Genomic DNA, 25,289 nt, shown 5'->3' with positions numbered 1-25,289 from the left:
CAGCTCTGTGTCTGTAAAGGGCAACATCAGAGTGACAGCCAGTACCATCTCCAGCAGGGGCTGAGCTGCTGGGGCAGAGGAGAGGGCCCCAGCCCCGGCCTTGCAGCCCTCCATGGGGCCTGCCAAGCCCCCGCGAGGATGGCGGCCTGGGCAGCAGAGCCAGCGCCTGGGCGGCCTTTGAGGTGAGTGGCCAGAGGAGCAGGAGACAGGTGATGGAGATAGGGGGAGGGGAGCCTTTCCATTTCGCTTTCTGCATCCCAGCACAGGAAGAAGCCTGAGTTTCTATAGCCAACGCCACAGGGCCGAAGGCCAAGTCGCAGGCTCCATGTGGCTGATCCTGGCGGTTGTCGTGGAGGCAGCAGCACTGCTGGGCAACGGCGCGCTGCTAGTCGTGGTGCTGCGCACGCCGGGACTGCGCGACGCGCTCTACCTGATGCACCTGTGCATCGTGGACCTGCTGGCAGCCGCCTCCATCATGCCGCTGGGCCTGCTGGCCGCGCCACCGGGGCTGGGCCGCGTGCGCCTGGACCCCGCGTCCTGCCACGCCACGCGCGTCCTCTCGGCCGCGCTGCTGCCCGCCTGCACGCTCGGCGTGGCGGCGTTGGGGCTGGCGCGCTGCCGCCTCATCGTCCACCCGCTGCGGCCCGGCGCGCGGCCGCCGCCCTCCCTGGTGCTCACGGCCGTTTGGGCCGCGGCGGCGCTGCTGGGCGCGCTCGCCCTGCTCGGGCCGCCGCCCGCCCCGCCCCCAGCCCCCGCGCGCTGCTCCGTCCTGGCCGGGGGGCTCGGGCCCTTCCGGCCGCTCTGGGCGCTGCTGGCCTTCGCGCTGCCCGCCCTCCTGCTGCTCGGCGCCTACGGCAGCATCTTCCTGGTGGCGCGCCGCGCTGCCCTGCGGCCCCCGCCACCCGCGCGCGGGGCCCGCCTGCGCTCCGACTCTCTGGATAGCCGCCTCTCCATCCTACCCGCCCTCCGGCCTCGTCTGCCAGGGGGCAAGGCGGCCCTGGCCCCCGCGCTGGCCGTGGGTCAGTTCGCAGCCTGCTGGCTGCCCTACGGCTGTGCGTGCCTGGCCCCCGCTGCGCAGGCCGCGAAGGTCGAGGCAGCCGTCACCTGGGTAGCCTACTCGGCCTTCGCAGCTCACCCCTTCCTGTACGGCCTGCTGCAGCGCCCCGTGCGCCGCGCGCTGGGCCGCCTTGTCCGCCAAGCGCTGCCCCGGCGCCCGTGGGCCTGCACTCTGCGGACCTGGCTCCCGCGGGCACTCCTGCAGCACCTCCAGAGACCTCCAGAGGGCCCTGCCTTGGGCCATTCTGAGGCACCCGAACAAAACCAGGATCTGGCAGGAGAGGAGATCCTCAGCGTGCCAAAGGCCACCTGAGACAAATCTGAACTGGAACCAATAAAAGGAGGGTGGTATCGGAAGAGGCCCATCCAGCCTCCTGCACATGTGGTGGCAGGTGCCCTGCCGAAACTTCTGACTTTGGGAGTAGAGAAAGGGGGCCTGCAATCTGGTAAGGCCTAGAGGCTACCGGGAGCTAGGAATCCCGGGTTCTGGGCCTAACTGCATGGCCTTGTGCACAGACCAACCCTTCCCTAGGCCTCGTTTTCCCCATCTGTACCCTGGACTGTCTCTAAGGGTTTCTCCAGCTCAGTGGTTTGGACACCCACGGATGGTCCCCAGGCCAACGAAGGGGCAGAGGTGGGCAGAATCCCAGAGAGGGCTCTAAGGGCCCACAGCTAAAGGGATGGGTCAAGCAGGGCAGGGCCTGGGTTGCCGCCACAGCAGGCTGGGCCATTGGGGAAACGCTCAGGAAGACTTCCCTGACGTCTATGCCGAGAGGCTCGACAAACTACTGCACCTCCTCCCATCAGCTTCTAAAATGCTCAGAAAACCACTGGCTCAGTTTGGTGCTAGAGGCAGGAGGCTGGACCTGTCTCCTTGAGGGTCCTGAAGCCCCAGGACCAGGGCTGGTAGATTCACAGATGGGGGTCCTCTGGAGCCAGCTGCACCCATTTTCTGGAGATTTTGCCAACATCCACAGTGTTTCACAGCTTCCTGGTCTCAGAATATTTATTCAAAAACAGGGATTGAAAAAACTGTACAGAGTGTCTGCTGCTGAGAACTCAGCCCGGCCCCCATGCGACTCCCCCAGCTGCCTGGCAGGGCCCCTTCTCTGGGTCGCCTTCTGCCAAGCCCAGCCAGTCCATTCCAGTCAAAAGGGTATCTGTGGAAGCTGCAGGGGTCTGCAGGGAGGTGGGGAGAGAGGCGTGGCCCCCAGCCACCCCCAGCCCTTCTCCCGGATCCCCACAGGGGGGCAGTACGCTGGGAAGCCCTAAGGGGTGGGGAGTGCATGAGTGACCCCCAAAGTGGGGGCGCTAAGGATGCTCCCTGCATCCAAGCACAGAGCTAGAGGGAGGGAAGCCCCCTACCCAGGGCTTGCCGCAGCTCCCAGAACCCTGGGCCAGAAACCACCCCCACTCTGAGCGCAAGAACTCCCACAGACCGGGGCCGGGCAGGGCTGCCTCAGCCATGCTTCTGGGCATTAGTGGTGTTTGGGAGCCCAGGCTGGAGTCTCCCTGGGCAGGCTGGGTGCGGAGGCGGCCCCTGCCGGCGGTCTCGCCTGCCGCCGCTCCTGTGCCTCCGCCGGCCTCAGTAGGGCGAGAACTTCTGCCGCTCAGCTTTCTTGCTCCCATTGGCCGCTGCCATCTTGGCAGTGTAGGCCGCCAAGCCCGGCGGTGGCCCTGGGGAGGCAGGTGGTAGAGCCAAGAAGGGCACAGGCTTGAGGCCGATGAAGTTGGACAGGGAGATGGCGTAGGGCGTGCCCAGCAGGCCTGGGGGAGCCGTGGGCAGTGCCGTCAGGGGCGGCGAGAAGGGGGCAGGCAGGTCTGCGGGGGCGGAGCCGGGCGTCCCCCCAGAGGTAGACTTGGCCGTTTCTAGACTGGAGAGAGGGATATGGGGTGGGGGTGGGGGGGAGATGAAGGGGAAGATGGGATGAGAGGGGACAACAAGGGCAAAACCAGGGGTGAGATTAGATGAAAGAAAGGGAGAGAGGGGAATGGAGGGACGGCCACACGGGGTAGGGATGTTAGGGGGGAGATGGGAGAGGTGGAAGGGCAGGGAGGGAAGACAGGACAGCAGATGTCATTTGGAGTGAGGGGGGGAATGGGGAGGCCAAAGGCCCAGGGCAGAGAGCGAGGCGTGGGTCCAGAGGACGCAGGAAGGGATGTAGAGGGGAAGGTTCCGCCACATGGAGGGACTGAGGCTGAGGACCGACCCAGACAGAGAGGTCAGCTCTCCCCACCCGCCTCGCCTTCCTCAGGCACATAAGCCCCGTGATCCTCACGCCCGTCCACGCTCACCAGGCAGTGATGAGGTACTGAGCCAGGGCGATGGAGACCGGGGACCCAGTGATGGTCACGTGCCGCTCACCAGCGCCCTCTGCTTGGTTCCCGATCTTGATGTGTGCCCCTGACATCTGCCGGATCTCACTGATCTTGCTGCCCTGGCGCCCAATCACGCAGCCAATCAGCTGGGGGGGGGGGAGGGGAGCGGAATTCAACTCTAGGCAAGGCCCAGACCCCTGGGCCCCCCACCCATCCGCAAACCACCCCACCCCTGCTCACGTCATTGGGAACCAAAAACTCCTGTGAGCTGGTCTGCACGCCAGGATCCAGTCCTAGGGAGAAGAGGGGTTGGGCATGGTCTGGGCCTTTCCCACTTCCTAGGGGCTGCCTGGCCCCTTGGGGTCTGCCCCTGACTCCTTCTGCGGGGGCTGCTTACCTGGCACCATGCTCGGTGAGGCAAAGGGGACTGCGTGGCCCGAGAGCTGCTGGAGCTTGGTGACCTGAGCCAAAGAAGAAGGGTCAGAAGTCAGAGGAGGCTTGATTCAGGAGGGGGTGCCTGGGCTGTGGACACTCACCTCAGCTGGGGTCACAGCCCCGTACTGACCCTGCACGGAGAAGCCCTGTGGGGGGACAGAGTGGGTGAAAGAGGGTCACTGTGACAGGTCAGGGCAGTGGGGCCAGAGTCCTTCCTCCCCGGCTCGCCCTGGACCCCCAATTCCTCCTTCCATCCCCTCCACCATCTCAATCCCCCTTGTCCAAAAATGCTGCCACCCCTCTGCTGGTCCCCTCACCTGGTTGGCGGAGAGAAGGACGGTACCTAAGGAGAGGCTGGGGTGATACGGGATAGTGGCTCCTTTGGGTGGGGACTGGAAGGCACACATGTGGAGGCTCCATCAGGACCCTCTCAGGCCACCCTGACCTCACAAGGGTCCTATGTTCTCAAGGCCCATCCCGTGACCCCCAGGAAAAGGCATCTGACACCCAGAGCTCCAGCTCCCTCCCCACTGCCCCCCACCCTGCTGTCCCAGGCTTAGGACTCAGAGCCTAACCAGACAGGCCACAGGCCCAGCCCCTGCCCCTTCTCCCGGCCCTTGAACAGAACCTCCAGGATGACAGCGCAGATCTGGCGCACACACAGGATGATGGCATCGGGCACCCCGGACACGGTGACAGCGCGCTCTGTGGAGTTGGGGAGCAGGTCTCCCGCCACCTGCACCTGGGCACCGGTTGTCTGCAAGCCAAGGACAGGGTCCACTTCTAGCTGCTCCCATGGCCCAGGGGAGGGCTGCTCAGGCTCAGAGCTCCCTGGGGGACAGGAAGCCAGAAGCCCAGGTCTGCTCTCTCAGCGGGAGGGGGGGGACTCCTTGGGGAGGTGGCACTCCCTTCCCCGCACCTCTCTGATCTCCTTGATCTTGGTGCCAGCCTTCCCAATCAGTGAGCCGCACTGGCTGGCGGGGATGACAAGGCGGAGGGTCACCGGAGGTCTGGAGACAGTCCCACCGTTGGCAGGGGCAGAGCAGAGGTCCTGGGCAAAAAGACCGTGGGTTGGCCTCGCACCCCCCTGCTGCTCCCCCACCCTGGGGGGAGGCCCTCCCGCAGCCCCAGTCCAATGTGAGAGCCCTGGGCCTGGCCTCCTCTCCCACCCATAGCCAGAGTCCTGTCCCTCCCAGGGGACCAGCCAGTCACGCACCTCATCTAGCTTGAAGGCGATCATGGACACCGCGTGGAAGACTGCCGCGGTCGACCCGGTGATGGTGGTGATGCGCTCCGGGCAGGAGCCCTCAGAGATGGTGATCCGGGCGCTGCTCTGTGGGGGCGGGACACGCCAGGGCAGTGGGCCCCTTCCTCCCTTTCTCGCCAGCGACCCCCCTGCCCACCTCCCTCACAGGCCCCCCCCCTCCAGGGGCACTCGCTGGGCCTCCCTTCCCCTCCGAACCCAGGGCCCCCCAGTGGCTTCGCCCCCCACCCCATCCTCACCTGCTCCCGGATCCGTTTCACCGTCTCTCCTTTCTGCAGGAGGAAACACAGGCCAAGGCCCTTAGCCCGAGCGGTCGGGTCGGGTCGGAGCCTCCGCTCCTGGACGGAGGCCTCCGGTTGAAGGGGACAAGGAACAGAACTCGGCACCTACCTTCCCAATGATGCTGCCCACCTCCTGCAAACAAGACGGAGGCGGAGTCAGGGGTGACCGAGTGCAGGCCTGGCCCCTTCGGCCTGCCTGCGTGCCCACCCCCTGCAGGACACAGGACACCTGGGACCGGAGGCCAGGCCTGCCCCCGCCTTGCCCCGCGCCCCTGCCACGCCCCGGCAGAGACCCCTCACCTTGCCGTGCATCAACATCCGCAGCGTGAGGGTGATGCTGAGCTCCGGCTCCTCCTCCAGCCCCGCATCTGAGCCGCTCATCCTGTCAGGCGGGGCTGGGGCCTCGGAGGCCTGCGGCTGTGTCCACGCTGCGGCCTGGTCGGCTCTGGCAGGGCACCGGGACGGGGGTTAAGCAGGAGCCCCGCTGTCTTTTGGGTCCCCTGCCCTTCCATGCGGACCCCGTAGCTGCACTAGACAAACTCTGAGAGAAGGGAGGCGACAGGGACCCCGAGTCTCAGCTCTCCCACTGACTGGGGTGCCTGCGTGGGACTCCCAAATGGGTGCAACCCTGGACAGCTCACGGCACCCATCTGAGCCACAGAGTCCCCATGTGGGCGAAGGGGAAACCAAGTCCTACCCCCAAAGAGTTGTGAGAATTAAAATGAGTTAAACGCACAAGGGGTAGGCACCCAGTACATCGGAAGAAAGAATGAACGAGGAGGCCTCTGGGAGTCCAGAGAGAGGGAGGCTGCTCCCCGGCCTCTTGGAAGAGGAGGCCCCTCTGAATGAGGCATAGCCATGGGTCTAGGGAGGAGTGGAAGGGAAGACGACGAGGCTCACGGAGGGGCCCTCTGGCTTCTGCCTCCCCCCTGCCTAGCAGTAGTGGCTTGGGGGCACAGGCTGGGAACCCCCCCTCCAGAGGCTGTCTTTGCCCCCTGGAGCTCACTGAAGCAGAGGCATCCTGTGGACAGCTCTGAGCAGGGGTTCGTTCAGCACTAGGGAGCGGGGGTGGCGGCGGCCGGGGGTCTGCACAGTGGCTTTCCAAGCCCGCTCCCGGCTGGCCACCTTCCCAGCCCGGAGCACTTTCTATTCTACCACAAACAAGTCACTTGGGCTCCCAGTCTCGATTTCCTTACCCACAAGATGGAGGGAGTGCTTCCCCCCTGGGACTGGGTGATGGGTAAGAAAGCGATTTGGGGGGCTGGGAAATGTCAGGTCTGGTAGCTGATGGAGAAAGGAGGAGCCAGAGATTAGCTGCTGGGATTAGCCCAGTCGCCAGCCCTCCCTGCCCCTCCCTGCCCGACCCCTTTCCAAGCCCTGACTTAATCCTGAACCTTAATCCTGCCTGGAAATCCCTCTCCTCCAGGGCTGTCTCCTGCCAGAGCTCAGCCTCGATGGGAGCTCACTGGGGGACCAGAACCCAAGAGGGACACGGGGCCTAGGACCCACTGGTGCCGGGACCGGGCCCTAACCCTGCGCTTCCCTCCTGCCTGGTGGAGTGCCCAGCCTACAGCCCCCCAGACAAACTCTGCACACCACACCCCTCAGCCCCTGCCCTGTCCTGACACGAGTCACGGGCATGAAGCTCTGTCCAGTACCCTCTCTGGAACCGACCCTCCAACTAGCCAGAGCTTGGGCATGGAGTCGGAAGGATGGCCCCCAGCTGGGCTCTTTCCCAGGAAGCCTGAGAAAGCCACTGCATGGTATGAGGCTTGTTTCTTCATCTGTACAATCGGGGTGACAACCCTGTCCCCCCAAGCATCCAGTAACTGTTGCCTCCCCGGAAGTTGCGCCTCCTCCATTCTCCTTCGCCCAGAGGCCCTCCAGAGGTCAGAGGTCAACTGTGGCCACAGGGACTAGGCTCTGTGAGCATCCTAGGCGGCCTCGTGCTGGCTGCCCTTGTGAGCCTTCCCCCAGCAGCCGGCACGTCCCCCGCGGAGCCCTGGTGACAACGTGCTCGGTGTCCGCCTCCCGGACAGCCAGCCCAGGAGCTCCTCACAGCAGGAGCCAGGGCTGACACCTTCCTGTGTCCCCAGAGCTCGGGCCAGATAAGGTGCTCAGAACACACTGGCTAGCTGGACAGGTGAATTCACCAAGCAGGACGGGAACCTCATGCCTACAGAGGGTCTGTAACCTGCCCAAGGTCACAGGGAGCCGGGGCGTGGCGGGACCAGCAAGGTCCTGATCGGCCACAGGTCCCCTCTGCCGTCCCTTTCCGTATGTCCCATATGAGTCCGTGAGTCCTCTTTGGAGGAGGGGACTCTTCAGAGGTGGGGAGCAGGCTGTAGTAGTCTCTGAGCCCCCGCCTGGCGAGCGGCCGTGGGCTGTGTTTAGGAAGGACTAACGGCTTGCCTAGAGCCGTGGTCCTAAGTGTCAGGGTTCTCAGGGGCACAGGAACCCCTTTGGGGTGACAACTGGTGGGAGGCCTGACATCGTCCTCCCACCATTTCCACATCACCTCCTGGGGGCCCAAACCCCGGGAAAAACAGATCAGAAGGGCTGGAACGTGGCCAGAACTGGGGCTCCTGCCCAGAAAAGGGTAAGATTTGCGGTAGAGCCCCACTGCCCCAAATTCAGTGGGTGACCTTGGCCAGGCCTTCGCCTGACCTGGACCTCAGTTTACCCACCTGTGCTCTGTGGGTGTGCACTCACGTGCCCAGGTGTGGGGGGCAGGGAGGGAGTTGCTGGTGTCTTTGTGTCCTTCCTGTTCTGAGGGACCCCAAGGTCTTTCCTGTCTTTAGGAGAACAAGGAACAAGGGAGCCTACACAGGTCGCCCAAACTCCTCTCCGAGGGGTCCTCAGAACAAGCAGCCGATTAGGCACACTGGCTCCCCTTCTGCCCTCACTGGGACTACGGGGAGTTACTTGCTGCCCCAGCCTGGTGGGTCCTGGGTCCCTGCTGGGCCATCCACAGGGTAGCCACGCCTCATGCCACACTGACCTCCAGCTCACCTCTGGGGGCAGCCAGCCCCCTCGAGTCAGCAGGGCTCCCTGGCAGAACATACCCAGCTTAGACCAGGCCTCCGACCTCCGTGTGTTCCCCCCTGCTCCCCAGACCCCCCTCCCCAGACCAGTGCCCACTCCTTCTGTCTCTGGCTTCCTGCCACTCAGGCTGGAGAGGGTGTGGGGGGGTGACAGCTGTGTAAGCGATGGTGGCTGCCCCTTCCTGCCCCTCCCCCCCAGCTGTCTCTCTCTCATGACAGCTGCCCAATCAAAGGGCTGGGGGCTTAGCCAGCTCCCCCTACATGCAGGGATCAAGTGTCCACCCAGGCTTTGTTCTGGAGCAAGAACAATCCGGGGGAGGGGAGGGCTCCTGGGCCCAGGCTGCTCCAGTGGCCTGGCCCTCCCCTCGGGGGATTCCCTCCGCTCTGCTGGCCAGAGCATCTGGACCAACTCGGGCTTGTAGACCCACCTGGGCTCGGGGGAGAGAGGGGTCCAGCCTCCAAGTGCACCCCCCACCCCGGCTCCCCCAGCATCCCTCAGCTCCCCCACCCCCTAACCCAGCAGCCTCCCACACCTATTCCAAAAGCAGCCATTGCTGGCCACACCCAGTGATGCTAGGGAATGCCCAGGACAGGCAGAGCAGGGCGTGGCCAGGGCTGGACACCGGGCCTGGGGGCTCCGAGGGCTTCGGCCTCCCCGTCCTTGGCCTTCCCGCATGCTCACCCTTGCTGATGAGCCGGCCTCCACAGAACTGACCCGGCATCCTTGGACCCATGTGCCCAGCCTCTCAGCCTTACAGCCTCCCAGGATGGCCATCCATACCCACTTCTTGGGGGCGTGTGGGGCGGAGGGGCCTGCAGGGGAGCAGCCCAGGGCTCCCCAGCCCCAGCCTCTGGTTCTGGGCGCAGGGCCGTCTTGTGCACTCAGTACTAGGCGGAGTAGCGACGCTCTGACAATTTGGTACCAGAAATGCAACAACCTTCTCAGAGCACCATTAGGCACTGCCCCCCGAATCCGCACAGCCAGGGGAAAGCAAGGCAGGCCCGGGCCCAGGCGGGTGCTCCGGAAGAAAGGGCGGGTTCGTGGCACAGCCCCACCCACTGGTACCCATTCTGCACTGTCTCACCCAGATTGAGAAAGGTCTCTAGCTTCCATCCTCCATCCTGGAGACCGGCTCACTGGGCTACCCAGCAGCCGTCCTTGGCTCTTCGGTGCTCAAAGAATGGAGATTGATCGCCATAGACATGACTCAAGGGCCTTCAGGATCTGTCCCCTGCCAACTTCTCCTGTCTCATCCCCACCCCATCCCCCACACAGCAGGCCGCAAAACACGCCTAGCACCTTCAGGCCTCTGGGCCTTTGCCCAGGCTGATCCTAGCTTGAAATGTCCTTCCCCCCCATTCTGTCAGAGTCCTCAGATGCTACCTCCCTGTGAAGCCCCTGCCCACCTTCCAAGTAAGATGTCATCGCTCGGGCCTCTAGGCCCCCCAAAGATATGTCTACAACTAGAAGGAGCCCCAGTTGGGCATTTCGGAGCCTGTCTTCCCACAGGAGCCAGGACCAGGCTCAGTGTGCAAGGAGAAGAGAGGGCTCATGGGGTCTGAAGCGTCAGGGACCAGGGATGGGGCAAAGGGTCTCAGAAGAGCGGTGAGGGCGGGACAAGAAGATCCAGGGTGTGGGGGGCCAATCACGTGAGAGCCAGGGTCTGCCGAACGCGATTCCCAGCACCCCCCGGCCCCTATTCCTGCTGTTTCTCTAGGTCTAGGGGCTCCCCAGGCATGCCCGTGGAGTGGGGGGATTCGTGCGGTGCTTTGAGACTTCCGGGGGGCCCGAAGTGGGTTTCCCATGAGGAATAGGAGCTAGAGGAACAGCCCGGGTGTGGCATCAGTTTCGCAAAGCCAAGCTCAGCATGTCACAGCTAAAAGGGCCTCAGAAGAGAGGAGCCTGAGGCCCAGAGAGGAAGGGGCTTGTTGGTAAGGCGACAGGAGAAGCCACTGGCGGAGCTGGGAGAACCCAGGGTCCACTGAGGTAGCTCAGACCTCTTTCCCCAGGAGGTCTGCGCCACAGGGCAATGGTGATGGAGCCCAGAGGGGGGGCAGTGATGGGAGCAAGAAGGGTGGACAGAGCCTGTCTGGGGACACAGGGCGGGGCAAAGCCAGCCTCCCTGTGGCCTGGGCCTGGCAGGGTGTGTGGGCCGTCAGCTCCCAGCCCCCCACCCTGAGCATGCAAGAAGAACAATCCCCTTGTGTTCAGGCAGCCTGAGTCTGCATGCTGATGAAGGCCGGGGGGTGGGGGCTGGGATGGGGGCGTCTTGGAGGCTGAGAGCGTTCCAGGGCCCAGAAGGGCTAGGGGACCTTCAGAGGAAAAAGGATGGGGACCCAGGTGTCAGCCCTGAGGCAAGGAGAGTAACCCAAGAAACAGTGAGGGCCGGAGTTAAGGTTAAGTCCCGGGCTTCTAAGAGCTCTTTGTGGGGGAAGGAGGGCCCTGAGGACACAGGCCTGGTTGGTCCAGCATGAAGGTGATCATCCTGGGCTTGGTGGGAACCAGCAGTCCACATTCTGGCAGGAGGGAATGCAACTGGCCCCGGGTCCATCCCGTGAAGACCACTCCCCAGGGTGCTGGGGCCACGTGGGGCAGTGGGTGCCACAGGTCTCAAGATGGCGGGCCTGGGACAGGGGAGTGAGGAGGCAGGCACCTCCCTATTCTGACCAGGCAGGCTCCAGGACCAGGCTGAAGTAAGTAGCCAAAGCCCCCCAAAGCCCCCAGGATGCCTACTAGAAAGCCAAGCCAGAGCTGAGGGGCTGAAGAGCCACAGGGCACTAGGGACCACTGTGAGCCTCCAGTTGTCATCTCCACACACCCCTGGCTTGGGGGTCTGTGTCTGGCCCCATCAGAGACTGCAGAGAATGGGAAGGGGTGTGTACTGAGCCAGGAACTGCAGGGCAATGGCAGATGGGGACAGAGCTGGAACAGAACCACAATCCGGGGCAGGAGGTCGAAAGCAGAGCAGGTCCAAAAAACAGAAACAGCAGGTGAGATGAGGGCCTCGAATCTGGGGTTTCAGGTCCAGGAAGCTCCTCCCCGCTGTTGGGGGCTCCTCTGCTGCCCAGCGCCCCCCAACTGTGCTGGCCTAGGCCCGTGTGGAACAAGCACCGTGTTCCTCGCAGTCTTCCAGTCCCCCAAACTCAGGACCCCGGCCTGTGCATTCCGGCGCCGGCTCCCCGCCCCCCGGCCGAACCCCCAAACTTCGCGGCCCGCGGTGCCCCGCCCGGCCCGCGGTGCCCCGCCCGGCCCGCGCCCTACCTCGCTGGGGCTGTCCTGCGGCGGCAGCGGCGGCGGCGCGGCGGCTGGGCCGCTCAGTCCCACATTGTCCCCGGGAGAGGCGGCCGCTCACAACTGCGAGTGACATCAGCTGCGAACAATGAGGGGTTTGACAGGCGCGGAGCCCGGCCGGCCCGGAGCCCGGCTCCGCGCCCCCCCCACCCCCACCCCCTGGCCCGCCCGGCCCGGCCCCTCCCCGCCCCCTCCCCGGATCCGATTACAGCGCGGCGGGCCCGCCCCAGCCGCCCCAGTGCCGCAGCCGCCTGCCCCGCCCCGCGCGCCGCGGTGCGCCCCGCGCGGCGGCCGCTTCCGGGAGGGCTGGGCGGCCTTCCCCTCGCCGAGCTCCGGACCGCCGGGAATGGGGGGCGCAAGGCGATCGGGCCAGAAGCGGCGCAGTCCTTCCCGTGCCGCCCGCGCTGCGCCCGGCCCCGCGACCCTTCTTCCGGCCGGGCCGCCTGCCCGGCGCCTCTGCCAAGCCCCCCGCGTTCCCACCCTGGCCTCGGCCCGGCCGCCAGCCGCGCTCCGACTCGGGTCCCTAGGAACCCGTGCTTCCACCCTCCGCGGGGCCGGGCTCCCGGCTCTCCTGCTCTGCGCCCTCCTTCCCTGCGCGGGGCTCTCGCCCACCGAGACCCGCACCCCGCAGCCACCCACGACTTCGGCGAGGCCCGGCCCTCGTCCGCCCGGGACAGGTTACCGGACCAGCCGAAGGAGGAGCCTGAGAACGGTGTAACCTGGGCAGCCCGCCCATGGTTCCCCCAAAGCTACCCCCGAATTCTTTTTGGGGCTAGGGTCGCAAGGGAGTCGACGCAGTTAAGTACAGTGGTAGGGAATAGGTAAGAGGAGGAGGAGGCCGAGTTGTCCCCAGGCCCCCTGCCTTCCCCACCGCCACCGCCCCCGGGGAGCAAATCTACCTCCCCCTCTATTCCTTAATCGGCTCAGCCTGGTCCCACTGACCTCCACCTCCCCCCACAGCTGAGTCTCTTGGCACCTGGATGTGTGGGGGTGGGAAAGGGAATCCAATCTCCCTTCCCCTCCATCTGGCCTGGTGGACAAAGGGCAGGGGGACCATCTGGTCCAGCCAGGATGGGGGAGGGGCCCACTGCAGCGGGCCCAAGGGGTGGGGGAGGGGCGGCGCTCTGGAGGCAGCAAGAGCCTGAGGGGTCTAATTGCATCACTTTATTTCCCCGACCTCCACTCTCCTCCCCATCCTCCCAACCTCAGAGCAGGAAAAGAGCTTGGCTGAGAAGACCCAGGCCTAATAACCTGGAAGGCATAGCCATAGAGCATCCACAAGGAGGGGGCAAAGCAGGGAGATCTGTGGGGCAAAGGGGTGGTTCTCTCTGGGGGGCAGTTCTGATGTGAAGTCAGTTGCAACCTGTGGGTGAGTGGAGTTCAGGGTAGGTCACACCCTAAGCCTGGCTGAGGATCTCCTGTAAGGACTGGTCCCTGGGGTCCCCACCTTCCCAAACAGTAGGGTGCCGTACGGTTGGGAGGGCACACATGCCTGGAGCTTATGTGGAGGCACAGAACATGGGTGTCAGTGCGGGTAATACAAAGCTGCCCCGAGCAGGCTTGTCAGTCAGGTGCACGTACCAGTGTAAGCATTCATGTGGGAATGTATGTGTCTGTGGCCTAAGGGCAAAGGTAGGGGCTGCATGTGCCCTGCCCGTGTGTGGGGCAGCCAAGGAGAAGGTGGGAGGGCTGGGCTGGGCAGAGCAGAGGAAGAAGTGAGAGCTGAGCAGGAAAGCCTATAGCAGAAGCTCATCTAATAGGTTACCCTCCACCAGATCACATTCCTTGATTCCTGAATTGTTTTCTCTTGATTTCATTTCCTCAGTGTATCACTGCAAGAGAAAGAGGAAAAGACAAACAGACCCCAAAAGACAAGCACCCAGACAGACACACACATACACCTGTTGCATGTGCATGGAGAGAGAGAACCCCAGGCAGGCCAGTAGCCCACCCTCAACAGCAGGGCTGGGCCTCATGCTAACCCCTGCAGGAAGTCCATCAGCCCTGCATGCCACTCATCAGGTTTTTCAAGGTAACAAGTGTGCCCCGCCCCCTTCATGACAAACACCCGGTGGTTGGGCAGCTGCTTCAGATGCTCAAAGCCAGTGTGACCCAGGGGGTCCTGGTCTCCATAGACAATAAAAGCTGTGGTCTGGAGAAAGAAAAGGGAGGCAGAGTCAACAGGGACCCACTACACCAGCCCCAGCCTCCCAGAGCTAAGCTCCAGCCCTCTCCATCACTTCAGTCTCTCCCTGGGGTCACTGCAGATGAGGGGGAGAGACACTCTGGCCCTGTGCGATGGGCGTAGCCAACTTCCAAGGGGCAGGGGTGTGGAGTCGTGTCTGTCCCAGCACAGTGTGGCACAAGGCTTGGCTCAGTAGTCTTAAGTAAATCAAAAGGGTGGAGTTTGGTGGTTCAACTCCTCCTAGAAGCTACCCCTTGACTAACCGACCCCCAGATAAGGAGAGGCCCCAAGAGGGACTCTTTCTTGCTCCTGGCAGGGGCATCTCAACCTCCCACAATGGGGTACCTTCACGCTGGCATAGTCGGCAGCACTGATTTTGTCAGTGCAGATGGGGGCCACTGGCACGTAGCCTCGGAGCTTGGAGTCAGGGGCCGTGAGGAAGGGCAGGGAGTACATGCCACTCAGCGATGGGCTAATCACAACTGGGGCGTCCAGGTCCAAGGCACTGATCACAGCTGCCAGGAAGCCACTGGGGACCAGCTCCCCGACAGGGGCAGGGGCTGTGGCTTCCTTGGAACGCCCCAGACCTGCAGGGATTTACATGTGGGAGAGATAAGACAAGAACCATGAGTAGGAAAACAGGAAGAGGGTCCTTTCCTCCAGGAAGCCCTCCTAGGTTAGTTTGTCTGTGCCATGTTCCTGCAACATGCAGTGTGCCCAAGTTTATTCCTACAGCAGCCTAGATCTGTCCTATCTGTGGCAAGCATGAAGTATTTCCCTCTTGCCTGTGCCCATGTCCCCTAGCGGCATAGGGCTCCGGAAAGAATCAGTCCAACACAGCTGAATCCAAGTCCCAATTTTTTTTTTTTTTTTCATTTTTCTGAAGCTGGAAACAGGGAGAGACAGTCAGACAGACTCCTGCATGCACCCGACCGGGATCCACCCAGCACGCCCACCAGGGGGCGACGCTCTGCGCACCAGGGGGCGATGCTCTGCCCATCCTGGGTGTTGCCATGTTGCGACCAGAGCCACTCTAGCGCCTGAGGCAGAGGCCAAGGAGCCATCCCCAGCGCCCGGGCCATCTTTGCTCCAATGGAGCCTTGGCTGCAGGAGGGGAAGAGAGAGACAGAGAGGAAAGCGCGGCGGAGGGGTGGAGAAGCAAATGGGCGCTTCTCCTGTGTGCCCTGGCCGGGAATCGAACCCGGGTCCTCCGCATGCTAGGCCGACGCTCTACCGCTGAGCCAACTGGCCAGGGCAAGTCCCAATTTTTTTGTATAATATCTACATGATCTTGGGAAAATCCCCTCGTCTCCCCATCTGTTAAAGGGAGAAAAAAAGTATCTGCCATTTAAGAATGTTGTGAAAACTAAGTGAGTTAACTGCTCACAGGGCACCTGTCCCAGGGATGGCAGGATAGGTAAGATGGTGGCTGAGGGGCTGGTTCTACATACATACCTCCCTTCCAGTTAGTCCCCTCCTTCCCCCAGAAAGATTAGCTCCAGACCTTAGCCTTGAAACCCCAGCCCAACCCACTGTCAGAACCAGGCCTGTCCAGGCCTGGAGGCCTCCCGTTCGTTGGGCACTAAAACCATACCAGCCATGGCCAGTGAGGGGCGCAGGTCAGCCAGGTAGTCCCTTCCACACTTGGCGCCTGGGCCCAGGGCCTACTGGTCCAGGTTATGACTGGCAGTCTGAGGCTACCCCTGCCTCCCAGAGAAGCCAGCTTAGGGCTTTCTACCTGGGATCTTGACCAGTGGCTTAGCCACCAACCAGGCCCCGCCCTGCTCCAGAGCGGCTGGAACACTCAGTCTCACTCCTCAGCTTCAAACAGAACCTACGTTTATGGCTCCGTCAAAATACTTGACTTCCGGTTGGCTAAGCACCAATTATTCTGTGTCTGGTACTGGCCACATTATCACGTGGATGGTATCATTCCATTCTCACTACAGCCAACCCCCAAAAGGAGTGTGGTTATCTCCCATCACAGATGAGGAAATGGAGGCTCGGAGACACTGAGACTGACCCAGGCAACAGTTACAGCAGCAGCGCAGTGTCCCGACAACCTCCAGATCAAGGCTGGAGAAGCTTTTTTTTTTTTTAATTTTATTTATTTATTTTTTTACAGAGACAGAGAGTGAGTCAGAGAGAGGGATAGACAGGGACAGACAGACAGGAACGGAGAGAGATGAGAAGGATCAATCATTAGTTTTTCGTTGCCCATTGCGACACCTTAGTTGTTCATTGATTGTTTTCTCATATGTGCCTTGACCGCGGGCCTTCAGCAGACCGAGTAACCCCTTGCTGAAGCCAGGGACCTTAGGTTCAAGCTGGTGGGCTTTTCCTCAAACCAGATGAGCCCACACTCAAGCTGGCGACCTCGGGGTCGCGAACCCGGGTCCTCTGCATCCCAGTCCGATGCTCTATCCACTGCGCCACCGCCTGGTCAGGCAATCATTAGTTTTTCATTGCGCGTTGCAACACCTTAGTTGTTCATTGATTGCTTTCTCACATGTGCCTTGACCTTCAGCAGACCGAGCAACCCCTTGCTGGAGCCAGCAACCCTGGGTCCAAGCTGGTGAGCCACGCTCAAACCAGATGAGCCCGCACTCAAGCTGGCGACCTCGGGGGTCTCGAACCTGGGTCCTTCCGCATCCCAGTCCGACGCTCTATCCACTGCGCCACCACCAGGTCAGGCAAGGCTGGAGAAGCTTAACAGTCCTTGCAGTGTGTACTGTGCGTGCCCCAGCCCCGGCTGACTGCTTCCAGACTCTCAGCCCCAAGCCCTGCTGGGTCCCCAAGGAGGTCCCCACCACCCCTGTCCAAAAGCCTGCCCAGAAATACCTGGCAGGTCGATGGCCACGGCCCGGTAGCCGGCCTGGGCCAGCCTCTGCAGCGTGCCCAGAGTCTGCCAGGTCTCGGAGGAGAAGCGGATCCCGTGCAACAGCAACACGGGGAATCGGGCAGCCTGCCCACCGCCTGGCAGGACCTCCCTGAAGAAGAGGCTCTGGCCCTGCACCTGGATGGTGCCCTCGCGCTGCTCCACGCCTGCCATGCTGCTGCTGCTGCTGTGCCGATGCAGCGCCTGCGGTTCAAAGCCGGGCTGATGAGCCATAGAACAACCTGCCCAGGTGGCGCAGGAAGGCTGCCAGACCGGAGCAGGGTGCCAGGGAGCACCAAGGAGGCCTCCCGGAGGCTCCCCAAACTCAGCCACTCACTCAATCATGTGGCCTTCAGCCTCAGCTTCCTTATCTGAAACATGGGTCATTAAAGCCTATCTCAAGAAATTACCAAGTTTAACCTGGCCGGTTAGCTCAGTCGGTTAAGAGCATCGCCCTGAAACAACAAGGTTATGGGTTCGATCCCAAGTCAGGGCACACATGGGAAGCAACCAAAAAATGCAGGACTGAGTGGAACAACAGGTGCTTCCCTTCCCCCTCCCCTCTCTCTCCCTTTCTCTCTCTTTCTAAAAATCAATAAAAATTAAGCCTTGGCCAGGTAGTTCGGTTGGTTGGAGTGTTGTCTCAGAGTGTAGAGGGGCCCATACAGGAGCAGCTCGATGTTCCTGTCTCTCTCTTTCTCCCTGCCTCTCTCAAAAAAAGAAAAGGAAAAGAGAAAGAAGGGAAGAAGAAAAAGAATCTGACCAGGAGGTGGTACAGTGGATAGAGCATTGGCCTGGGACATTGAGTTCAAAACACCAAGGTTGCAGGCTTGAAGACCAAGGTCGCTGGCTTGAAGCCCAAGGTCTGGTTCGGCGGGAGGCCAGGTCAAAACACATGAGAAAGCAATCAATGAACAACTAAGGTACCACAACTATGAGTTGATGCTTCATATCTCCCTTCCTGTATTGTCTGTCCAGGTCTGTCTGTCTCTCTTGCGTACGAAAACAAATTACCAAGTTTAAAAGCAAAAAAGAATTGGTAAGTGAGGGTGTATGCCCTTGGGAAAAAAACTCAGTACTGGGGCATCACATGATTATTGTTCTCATTGGTATCCTTTTTCCACAAATGGAGACAATACAATAGCACTCAGCTCAAAGGTGGTTGATGTGATTGAATCCCAGCATGTAAAACACTGGGCATCCTGGCACTTAGTACAGAGCATGGTAGTTGCTAAATTATCAGTAAGTAGCTATTTTGCTCATCAACTTCTTCCTCTCCAAAGCACTGTATGGGCCATAGGCTGGCACCGCAGGCAGGAGGGGGCAGGGAATGAAGAAAACCACCCATTTTCTGGAAGCAGAAACCGGAGCGCTAAGTCTGGAAGGGTTTGGAGTTCCCGCCCGCAAGGGACGCGGGATGTGCCGCGCTCTGACGCCGCGGTTCAGGCACGCCGTCACGAGTGCCGGCTCGTTTTGTCCCCTCCGAGGACTTTAGTGCTGGCTCGCCGGGCCTGGCAAGACGCACGCGGAAGGGTGGGGACAACCCGAGGGAAGGAACCTGGGGAGCCGAGTGGGAAAGGGAGACTCTGGGAGTAGGTGGGGGTTCTAACTGGAAAGAGAGAGGATCAGGGTGCGCAGAGTAAGTACCTGGGGAGCTGCGTGTGCTCGCTCAGTCGGAAGGCAGGCGAGTGCTAGCTGGGAATGGGGCCTCGGGCGGGAAAAAGGGAGGGGCTGGGGCGGGGAAGCAGGGTTGTGGCTAGGCCGTGCTCCGGGGCGCCCTCTTGTGACCACAATCCACTGCAGGACCTCAGTTTCCCCAAGCCTCCCTCTACGCCCCCGCCCCGGGTCCTGTGTGCCCCAAGCACTGGACTGAGTGCTTTCCCAAGACCCTCAGCGACCTGCCCCATATGCACATGGTGCGCCTTGAGAAGGAGGGTTCCTTTGGAGTCACATCCCTGCTGCTCCCTCTTCTCCCCCATCCCCAGCCTGAACTGCCCAGGTCCACAGTTGTACACCAGGCATGCAGTTGAGACCCAACAGGTTTGAGTGCAACGTTCTGCCAGTGCCCAGCCAGGTAGCCTTGATGGTTTTCCCAACGCCTCTGAGCCTCTGTCCTTGCCTGTAGAATGGGTATGAGGTTGCCTACCTTGCAAAGGACCAATAAAGGAGTGGCGTGCAGAGCCTCCTGCACGCTCCCGAGCGCGCGCACAGCTTCTCTGTCCCAGGCCACCACATGGTGCCTGAGCCTGAGGGCAGTGCAGACGTCGGTCACGTGTCACCAAACAGGCTAGGTGCCATGAAGAGATGTGAAAGAGCCCGGAGGCCACCCTGGGCTCTGACCGCGTGTGTGCCAGTGTGTATCTGTAAGGTCAGGGAAGTGGCTGAGCCAGCCCTAGTGCTGCTGCGTAACAATAATATCTGGCGTTTACACAGCGCAACAAGGCCTCCCTACCAGGCACTGTTCTAAGGCTTGGTGAGTCCTTAAGAGAACCCTTATAGTAATCCCACTTTACAGACGAGATACGCTCTGCTGGAAATAAACTGGATGGCTCTCTCACGGCTGTCAGGCCTAAAACGGTCCAGAAAAACTGGATGGGGGCCGGGCATGCGGGCTTTGGGGCGCCGCCCCCAGTCCTCCCTCCGTCGGGGTTACTGGGCGCAAGGCTGGCCACTGCGGACTGCGCAAGCGCGCCTCGGTGGCCTCGCTCTCCGCCGCCTAGTGCAGGCGGGAGCCTGCAGAGCGGCGAAGGCGGCGCCATGGTCGCGGGGATGTTTGGCTGCTGGTTCCGCGTGGGCGGGGCCCGGCCAGCGGTAGCCAGCCGGGTCCTCTCAGTCGGCCGGGTGAGTATCCCTGGGGAGTGAGGCCAGCAGGGTGCCTGGGGGCAGGCCATCCTTGCTCCGCCCCTTGCCCCGGCGTCCTGAGCAGAATCCTGCGGGAGGGGCAGGCGCTGGGGCAGCGAGTGAGCGTGTGTTCTTGGGGTTCTGGGTGTATGTGTGTCGGTGTGGTGTATGTTGGTGTGTGTGCCTATGTTGGAGGGTGTCGGTGTGTCCGCCCGCTTGTTGTCTGTGTATGTCTACTGTGCATATTTGTGTGTGTGATTTTGAGGGTGTGTACTGTGTCTGCATGTGTATTTCTGTGTGTCCGTGCCTGTACACGTGTGTTTCTTGTGTGCGTGTGTAATTTTAGGGTTGTGCGAATGACGATGTGCTTGAAATTTGAGAATCTGCGTGTGATTTTGAAACCGTTTGTATCCATCTGTCCGTCTGCCTTCCTGATGCCTGGCGGTGTGCTTGATTTTGAGGGCGTGTATTTCAAGGGATCAACTGCGCACAGGCTAATGCCAGTTGAAGAGACTGCGTCTAAGTGCCCAGAATAGCTTATTCCAGCGAAAAGAGGTGAGGGCAAAACTCCATGTTTGTGTGCACGCGTGTATACCTGTGTGTCATTGTCGACGTGTACGTCAAGGACTGAAGCAAGTACATACTTCTCCACCCTCAGCCCCAGCCCCTGTATCTGTAGCTAGACCTGGTTGCCTGATACTCGCAGGGTAAGGCTATCGAGTGCTCCAGCCTCCTGAGTTGCCAAGGCAACGGCCGAATCCCCGCCCCTCCCTTCCTTACCTGAATACGCGCCCGGGTGGCCTAGGCCCAGCACAAGGAGGGGACCGCGGGGAAGCCCTGTCTGGTGGGAACCGAAGCCAGCGCGTTGGTGGCCCACATCAGTGGCTGTTCCTGGTCAGACTGAAAAGAGCGGTGCACTCTTCTGCCACTCAGCTGCTGGGACACCACCTGATCCGGGGGCCTGGCGGTGAGGGCTTGGGTGGGCTAGAGACCGTTCCCCAACTTGGGTACAATGCCCAGATGGCACTTTATAAGATGTGTTTACTGGAATCTGGGAACAAGCAAGTGTGCTTCTCCTAGGCCCAAGAAATAATGACCAGCTGGCCCCGGGTCAAGTCCACCTTGATGAAACTTCACAGGAGGTTTGCAGGGGACAGCCTCCGGGAGGGCTGCCAGCCAGCAAGTGGCAGAACAGTCTCCGAGCCAGGGCTGACTGCTTTGTCAGGGTCCTAGCTCTGAGGTCTGTCCGCTGGGCTGGCAAAGGACCAGGGCCGGAGGAGTCCATGAAGCAGGTCACTTGGCATGAAGCTGGAGGCGGAGAGTGGGGGTGGAGGTGGGGCACTCATCTCTCCAGCCTCCATGCTGCCCTTTCCCTTTCTTTGGGCCATTCTCCTGCCTGGCCCCACCCCCCTCATGCCTCAGCTTCTCCTGCTCCACAGATGCTCCATGCCCTCTCCTCCCACTTAATGTCAGCTGGAAAGTAGTAATAATAATAATAATAACATCAGCTGGCCTGGAGAATTAAATATTCCCATTAATTGTGAAACATTCTGATTTTAGCATTATTGTATACAGTGTGATAAAAAGAACCATTTCCAAACATGCCCGTGGCGGGATGTCTCTTCACAGAGATTCTCACCTTTGACAGCCCTCGCCATTGTCCCACCGGCCAGGCTCACTGTCCATGTGTCACCTCCCAGTCCCATGCTTTCCTCCTTGGCAAACCAAGTGTGGCCCAGTGGTTAGAAGTCCAGCCCTGGGTTCAAACCCTACCTCCCCTGCTTGCTGGCACTCTGCACTTTAAGCAAGAGTCTACCTCTCTGAGTCTCAGTTTCCTCCAATGTAAGGGACCTAGATTTATATCTGTTCCCCGCTATTTTTGTATACGAAGGGCCAAGTGCACGGCCTGGCTGTCAAAGCACTGGATGAACAGAAGTAGTCTTAGCCGGCACAGTAGTAACAGTGGGCACTGGGCATGCTGTGTGCCAAGGGGACATCTCAGATGCACCTTCTCACACTGCGGGGTACCTGAACCCTTGCCTTGCTGCGGGGTAGTTGGGTATGAACCCTCAGAACCTTGCCCAGAGCAGGAGAAAGGGGCAAAGGCTGAGCTTATCCTCTCCTGGGAGCTTCTGGGTGGGGTTTGGGGATGGGGTCCAGGGGGCCTCATGAGGCCTCAGCCCAGCCTCATCTCCCTCTCCTCTCCTCCTCCAGACTGTGGTACAGACCTCCATGAGCCGGTCCCAGATAGCCCTGCTGGGCCTGGGCCTGCTGCTTATACTGCTACTGTACATGGGGCTGCCAGGCCCCCCTGAGCAGACCTCCTGGCTCTGGGGAGACCCCAATGTCACAATCCTGGCAGGTCTCACCCCTGGCAACTCCCCCGTCTTTTACCGCGAGGTGCTCCCACTCCACCAGGCACGCAGGTGGGTGCTGGCCCCAGGGTACAGTGGAAGGACTAGGCCTGAGGGGAGTCCCCGTGTGAGACCCCAGCTCAACTCTGGGCGCTCAAGGCCTGGGAGGGCAGTGGGAGAAACCCAGGGAAAAGTGGGCCACTGTCAGACCCACCGTCCCCTGTATGCCCGCAGGGTGGAGGTGGTGCTGCTCCATGGAAAAGCCTTTAACTCCCACACGTGGGAGCAGCTGGGCACACTGCAGTTGCTGGCACAGAGGGGCTACCGGGCTGTGGCCCTGGACCTCCCAGGTGAGAGCCCCCACCTCTGCGTCTGGGGAGGCAGCCTACAGCAGGCCCAAGGGGACAGCTTCCCAGAGGGAAACTTGGAGGGTAGGAAAGCCCTAAGATGTGGCCCGGGGGCATCGGAACCCCAGTGTCTGGATGAGCAGTGGCAGGTCGCACTACAAGATGGCAACCCAAAAAGGTCTGTGTCTTGATTTTCTCCCTTGTAAACTTGTGTGGGTTGCTGCACATCACGGAGCAAACGGAAACATGCCCGCCCGGCTTCGCTGGATTGCTTGGGGAAATCTCACTGCAATTTTTATGACAAACTAAGGAGACTTTTGGGTTTGTTTTTTTTTTAGCTGTTCAATGGTTTATGCTCTTAACTCTTGTCGTTAAAAAAATCCACCAAGAGTGACATCCTCAGGGACCCGTGCCACATTGCCCTCCCTCACTGCAGCGGTTTGGGCGAGCTAGACCTGCTCTGGACATTTCCATACATTAGAGATAGGGACAACATGCAGGACTGTGTGCTGGGGGGTGTAACCATGATTGGTGTCCTGCCTGCTTAGTGAACCTATTCGCAACTTGCTTTTCTCCCCTCATACCACGTCTCAGGAGTCATGTCGGTCGCTGTGACCCTCCTCTCTATAGTGCGCGTCATGGGAGGGATGGACAGATTATGTAGATTGATTTAGTGTCAGCTGAAAATGCTTGAGTACTGAAGCTGAACCATCTTCGGACATGCTTCTTGGAGCATGTGGGCAATAACTTCTGTAGGATAGCTATCAAGGACAACTGATAGATTAAAGGACACACATCCTGGCCCTGGCCGGTTGGCTCAGTGGTAGAGCGTCGGCCTAGCGTCCAGAAGTCCCGGGTTCGACTCCCGGCCAGGGCACACAGGAGAAGCGCCCATGTGCTTCTCCACCCCTCCCCCTCTCCTTCCTCTCTGTCTCTCTCTTCCCCTCCAGCAGCGAGGCTCCATTGGAGCAAAGATGGCCCGGGTGCTGGGGATGGCTCCTTGGCCTCTGCCCCAGGTGCTAGAGTGGCTCTGGTCGTGACAGAGCGACGCCCCGGAGGGGCAGAGCATCGCCCCCTGGTGGGCAGAGCGTCGCCCCCTGGTGGGCGTGCTGGGTGGATCCCGGTCGGGTGCATGCGGGAGTCTGTCTGACTGTCTCTCCCCGTTTCCAGCTTCAGAAAAATACAAAAACAAAAACAAAGGACACACATCCTTTAAATTTTGACAATTATTACCTTATCCTCCAAAACTGCTTATGGACTTATTTCCCCCATCAGTCCTGTATGAAAGTGCCCCTTTCCCCCCATTTCCCACAACACTGCGGATTATCCGTCTTTTTTAGTTTTGCCAATCTGATGAGTGAAAGATGTCTTTCTAGCAAGCCTATGACATCACAAAAAAATAGCTTCTGGGACATCTTGGGTAGCACGTGCCATGTTCCACTGCTCCCCGCCTCTCTCCCCCACAGGGGTGGGCAGAAACCCGGAGCTCCCTCCCAGACTCCCTCAGTGGGTGCCTCCTGCCGCCCCCAGGTTTTGGGAACTCTGCCCCCTCAAAGGAGGCCAGCACAGAGGGGGGGCGGGCAGAGCTGCTGGCTCGAGTGCTGCGGGACCTGGAGGTGCAGAACGCCGTGCTGGTGAGCCCTTCGCTGAGCGGCCTCTATGCCCTGCCCTTCCTGATGCGAGACCACCACCGGCTGCATGGATTCGTGCCCATCGCACCCGCCTCCACCCAGAACTACACCCAGGAACAATTCTGGGCCGTGAAGGTACTGGGAGAAGGGTCTCCAAAGGTCCTGGCTCCCTCTCGCGGAGGAAAGGACTTGGTGGTTCTCACTTGGAGGACACGTGGCCCCACCCCTGATCCGGATGGAAAAGATGGGTGTTGGGGGAAGATTTCCTAAGGAGATGGCTTGAGGGCCAGTCTCCATCAGGCCGTCAGATCACAGCCCCTTGCCTTGTCCTGCAGACCCCGACTCTCATCCTGTATGGGGAACTGGACCGCATCCTGGCTCGGGAGTCACTGCGGCAGCTCCGCCACCTGCCCAACCACTCCGTGGTAAAGCTGCACAACGCAGGCCACGCCTGCTACCTCCACAAGCCAAAGGACTTCCACCTTGTCCTCCTTGCCTTCCTTGACCACCTGCCTTGAGCTCACCTGCTTAGCTTAGAAGGTCTGGACCAGTCCCCCCACCAGGGAGGCAGCTGCTGGGATTAGAGGACAGAGGGCCAGGCCCAGTCAGGACCTCTCACTTCCTCTCACAAAGCACAATAAATAAAAGCATTTTTTCATTCACAGGGAGTGACAGGTCCTGTTTCCTGGTGTTGCTGCGGGGGTGGGGGTGGAAAAGTCTGTGACTGCTTCAGGGCTAGGAGCTGGAGGGAGGGCTCCAACAGCCCAGGAAGGCTAAAAACACAAAACATGAGCTGCTTCCTAGCTGGCTGCCCTCATCACTGTGACTCAGCTTCCTCACCTGTAAAATGGGCACAATAGTAACACCAAGCTCAGAAGGTGGCTTTTGGATTGGATGAGTCTGGGTAAGTGGAACTGTTGCCCACACCACGCTGGGTTGGGGTGGGAGTGTAATACTACTGCTGCCTGACTACTGGGATTGGTGAGCAATCCAGGGCCTGGCAGCTGGGCTGCGTGAGTCAGGAATCTAGCACCAATGGCCAAAAGAAGCAGGATGTGTAGAGGTAGTGGTGGAGAACGTGGCATAACGATGAAGATGGCGACCCTGGCGGATAGCTCAGTTGGTTGGAGCATTGTCCTGAAATGCTAAGATTGCGGGTTTGATCCTGGTCAGGGCACATACAAGAAGAATCAACGGATGAATGCATAAATAACAACAAATGGATGTTTCACTCTCTCTCTCTCTCTAACATGAAACAAACAAAACAGCATTACTGGTGAACCACCAAGTCTGTTAGTCCCTGGGTATGTATGGGTCAGCAGTCCACACTTAAACCTCAAGAAGGTTGGGATGGACCTTGAC

General features: G+C 60.6%; 4 protein-coding genes across 14 annotated transcripts; 2 read left to right on the top strand and 2 right to left on the bottom strand.

Moving 5' to 3' along the window:
- Positions 1-265: 265 nt before the first annotated feature.
- GPR62 (G protein-coupled receptor 62) lies at positions 266-1,369 on the top strand. Its single transcript, XM_066245389.1, has one exon. It carries the CDS (start codon positions 326-328, stop codon positions 1,367-1,369), a length of 1,044 nt encoding a protein of 347 aa, XP_066101486.1. The 5' UTR covers positions 266-325.
- Positions 1,370-2,044: 675 nt separating this feature from the next.
- On the bottom strand, positions 2,045-11,839 carry PCBP4 (poly(rC) binding protein 4). 4 transcript variants are annotated; one of them, XM_066244700.1, is made up of 15 exons: positions 11,662-11,839; positions 8,043-8,150; positions 6,552-6,639; positions 5,656-5,800; positions 5,465-5,488; positions 5,314-5,346; positions 5,027-5,143; positions 4,730-4,861; positions 4,439-4,567; positions 4,128-4,202; positions 3,912-3,956; positions 3,773-3,836; positions 3,616-3,668; positions 3,352-3,521; positions 2,045-2,930 (listed from the first exon to the last, which is right to left on the bottom strand). In XM_066244700.1, exons 1-15 carry the CDS (start codon positions 11,765-11,767, stop codon positions 2,642-2,644), a joined length of 1,578 nt encoding a protein of 525 aa, XP_066100797.1. In that variant the 5' UTR covers positions 11,768-11,839; the 3' UTR covers positions 2,045-2,641. The 4 variants fall into 4 exon arrangements, with proteins under 4 accessions (XP_066100797.1, XP_066100800.1, XP_066100798.1 ...); XM_066244703.1 differs by having other exon boundaries at positions 2,045-2,733; positions 11,662-11,770; XM_066244701.1 differs by lacking the exon at positions 8,043-8,150 and having other exon boundaries at positions 11,662-11,770.
- Positions 11,840-12,840: 1,001 nt separating this feature from the next.
- Positions 12,841-20,515, bottom strand: ABHD14B (abhydrolase domain containing 14B). 3 transcript variants are annotated; one of them, XM_066244721.1, is made up of 4 exons: positions 20,376-20,515; positions 16,718-16,958; positions 14,222-14,463; positions 12,841-13,843 (listed from the first exon to the last, which is right to left on the bottom strand). In XM_066244721.1, the coding sequence occupies exons 2-4, from the start codon at positions 16,926-16,928 to the stop codon at positions 13,664-13,666; spliced, it is 633 nt and encodes a 210-aa protein (XP_066100818.1). In that variant the 5' UTR covers positions 16,929-16,958; positions 20,376-20,515; the 3' UTR covers positions 12,841-13,663. The 3 variants fall into 3 exon arrangements, with proteins under 3 accessions (XP_066100818.1, XP_066100817.1, XP_066100816.1); XM_066244720.1 differs by lacking the exon at positions 20,376-20,515 and adding an exon at positions 18,901-19,091; XM_066244719.1 differs by lacking the exon at positions 20,376-20,515 and adding an exon at positions 18,402-18,514.
- Positions 18,284-24,589, top strand: ABHD14A (abhydrolase domain containing 14A). 6 transcript variants are annotated; one of them, XM_066244717.1, is made up of 5 exons: positions 18,284-18,393; positions 21,810-22,021; positions 22,184-22,299; positions 23,827-24,062; positions 24,263-24,589. In XM_066244717.1, exons 2-5 carry the CDS (start codon positions 21,828-21,830, stop codon positions 24,443-24,445), a joined length of 729 nt encoding a protein of 242 aa, XP_066100814.1. In that variant the 5' UTR covers positions 18,284-18,393; positions 21,810-21,827; the 3' UTR covers positions 24,446-24,589. The 6 variants fall into 6 exon arrangements, with proteins under 6 accessions (XP_066100814.1, XP_066100811.1, XP_066100808.1 ...); XM_066244714.1 differs by lacking the exon at positions 18,284-18,393 and adding an exon at positions 18,740-18,828; XM_066244711.1 differs by lacking the exon at positions 18,284-18,393 and adding an exon at positions 19,375-19,595.
- The last annotated feature ends 700 nt before the right edge of the window (positions 24,590-25,289 follow it).

The sequence above is a fragment of the Saccopteryx bilineata genome, chromosome 10 (genome assembly GCF_036850765.1).
Source record: "Saccopteryx bilineata isolate mSacBil1 chromosome 10, mSacBil1_pri_phased_curated, whole genome shotgun sequence".
Lineage (NCBI taxonomy): Eukaryota > Metazoa > Chordata > Mammalia > Chiroptera > Emballonuridae > Saccopteryx > Saccopteryx bilineata.
Note: the sequence above shows the minus strand (reverse complement) of the source record. Positions and strands in the feature narration are given on the sequence as shown.

Excerpts from the sequence above, each read along its gene's own strand:
- GPR62 (XM_066245389.1), top strand. The coding sequence starts at position 326 with ATGTGGCTGATCCTGGCGGTTGTCGTGGAGGCAGCAGCACTGCTGGGC.
- PCBP4 (XM_066244700.1), bottom strand. The coding sequence starts at position 11,767 with ATGTCACTCGCAGTTGTGAGCGGCCGCCTCTCCCGGGGACAATGTGGG. Across the intron at positions 5,801-6,551 it reads GCACTCCCTCCATCTTGTGG|AGCCGACCAGGCCGCAGCGT; the intron begins GTAAGGAAATCG and ends GTGCCCTGCCAG. Across the intron at positions 3,837-3,911 it reads GGGCTGTGACCCCAGCTGAG|GTCACCAAGCTCCAGCAGCT; the intron begins GTGAGTGTCCAC and ends TCTTTGGCTCAG.
- ABHD14B (XM_066244721.1), bottom strand. The coding sequence starts at position 16,928 with ATGGCAGGCGTGGAGCAGCGCGAGGGCACCATCCAGGTGCAGGGCCAG. Across the intron at positions 14,464-16,717 it reads CGTGGCCATCGACCTGCCAG|GTCTGGGGCGTTCCAAGGAA; the intron begins GTATTTCTGGGC and ends AAATCCCTGCAG. Across the intron at positions 13,844-14,221 it reads CCGACTATGCCAGCGTGAAG|ACCACAGCTTTTATTGTCTA; the intron begins GTACCCCATTGT and ends TTCTTTCTCCAG.
- ABHD14A (XM_066244711.1), top strand. The coding sequence starts at position 19,512 with ATGGTCGCGGGGATGTTTGGCTGCTGGTTCCGCGTGGGCGGGGCCCGG. Across the intron at positions 19,596-21,809 it reads GGGTCCTCTCAGTCGGCCGG|ACTGTGGTACAGACCTCCAT; the intron begins GTGAGTATCCCT and ends CTCCTCCTCCAG. Across the intron at positions 22,022-22,183 it reads CCACTCCACCAGGCACGCAG|GGTGGAGGTGGTGCTGCTCC; the intron begins GTGGGTGCTGGC and ends GTATGCCCGCAG.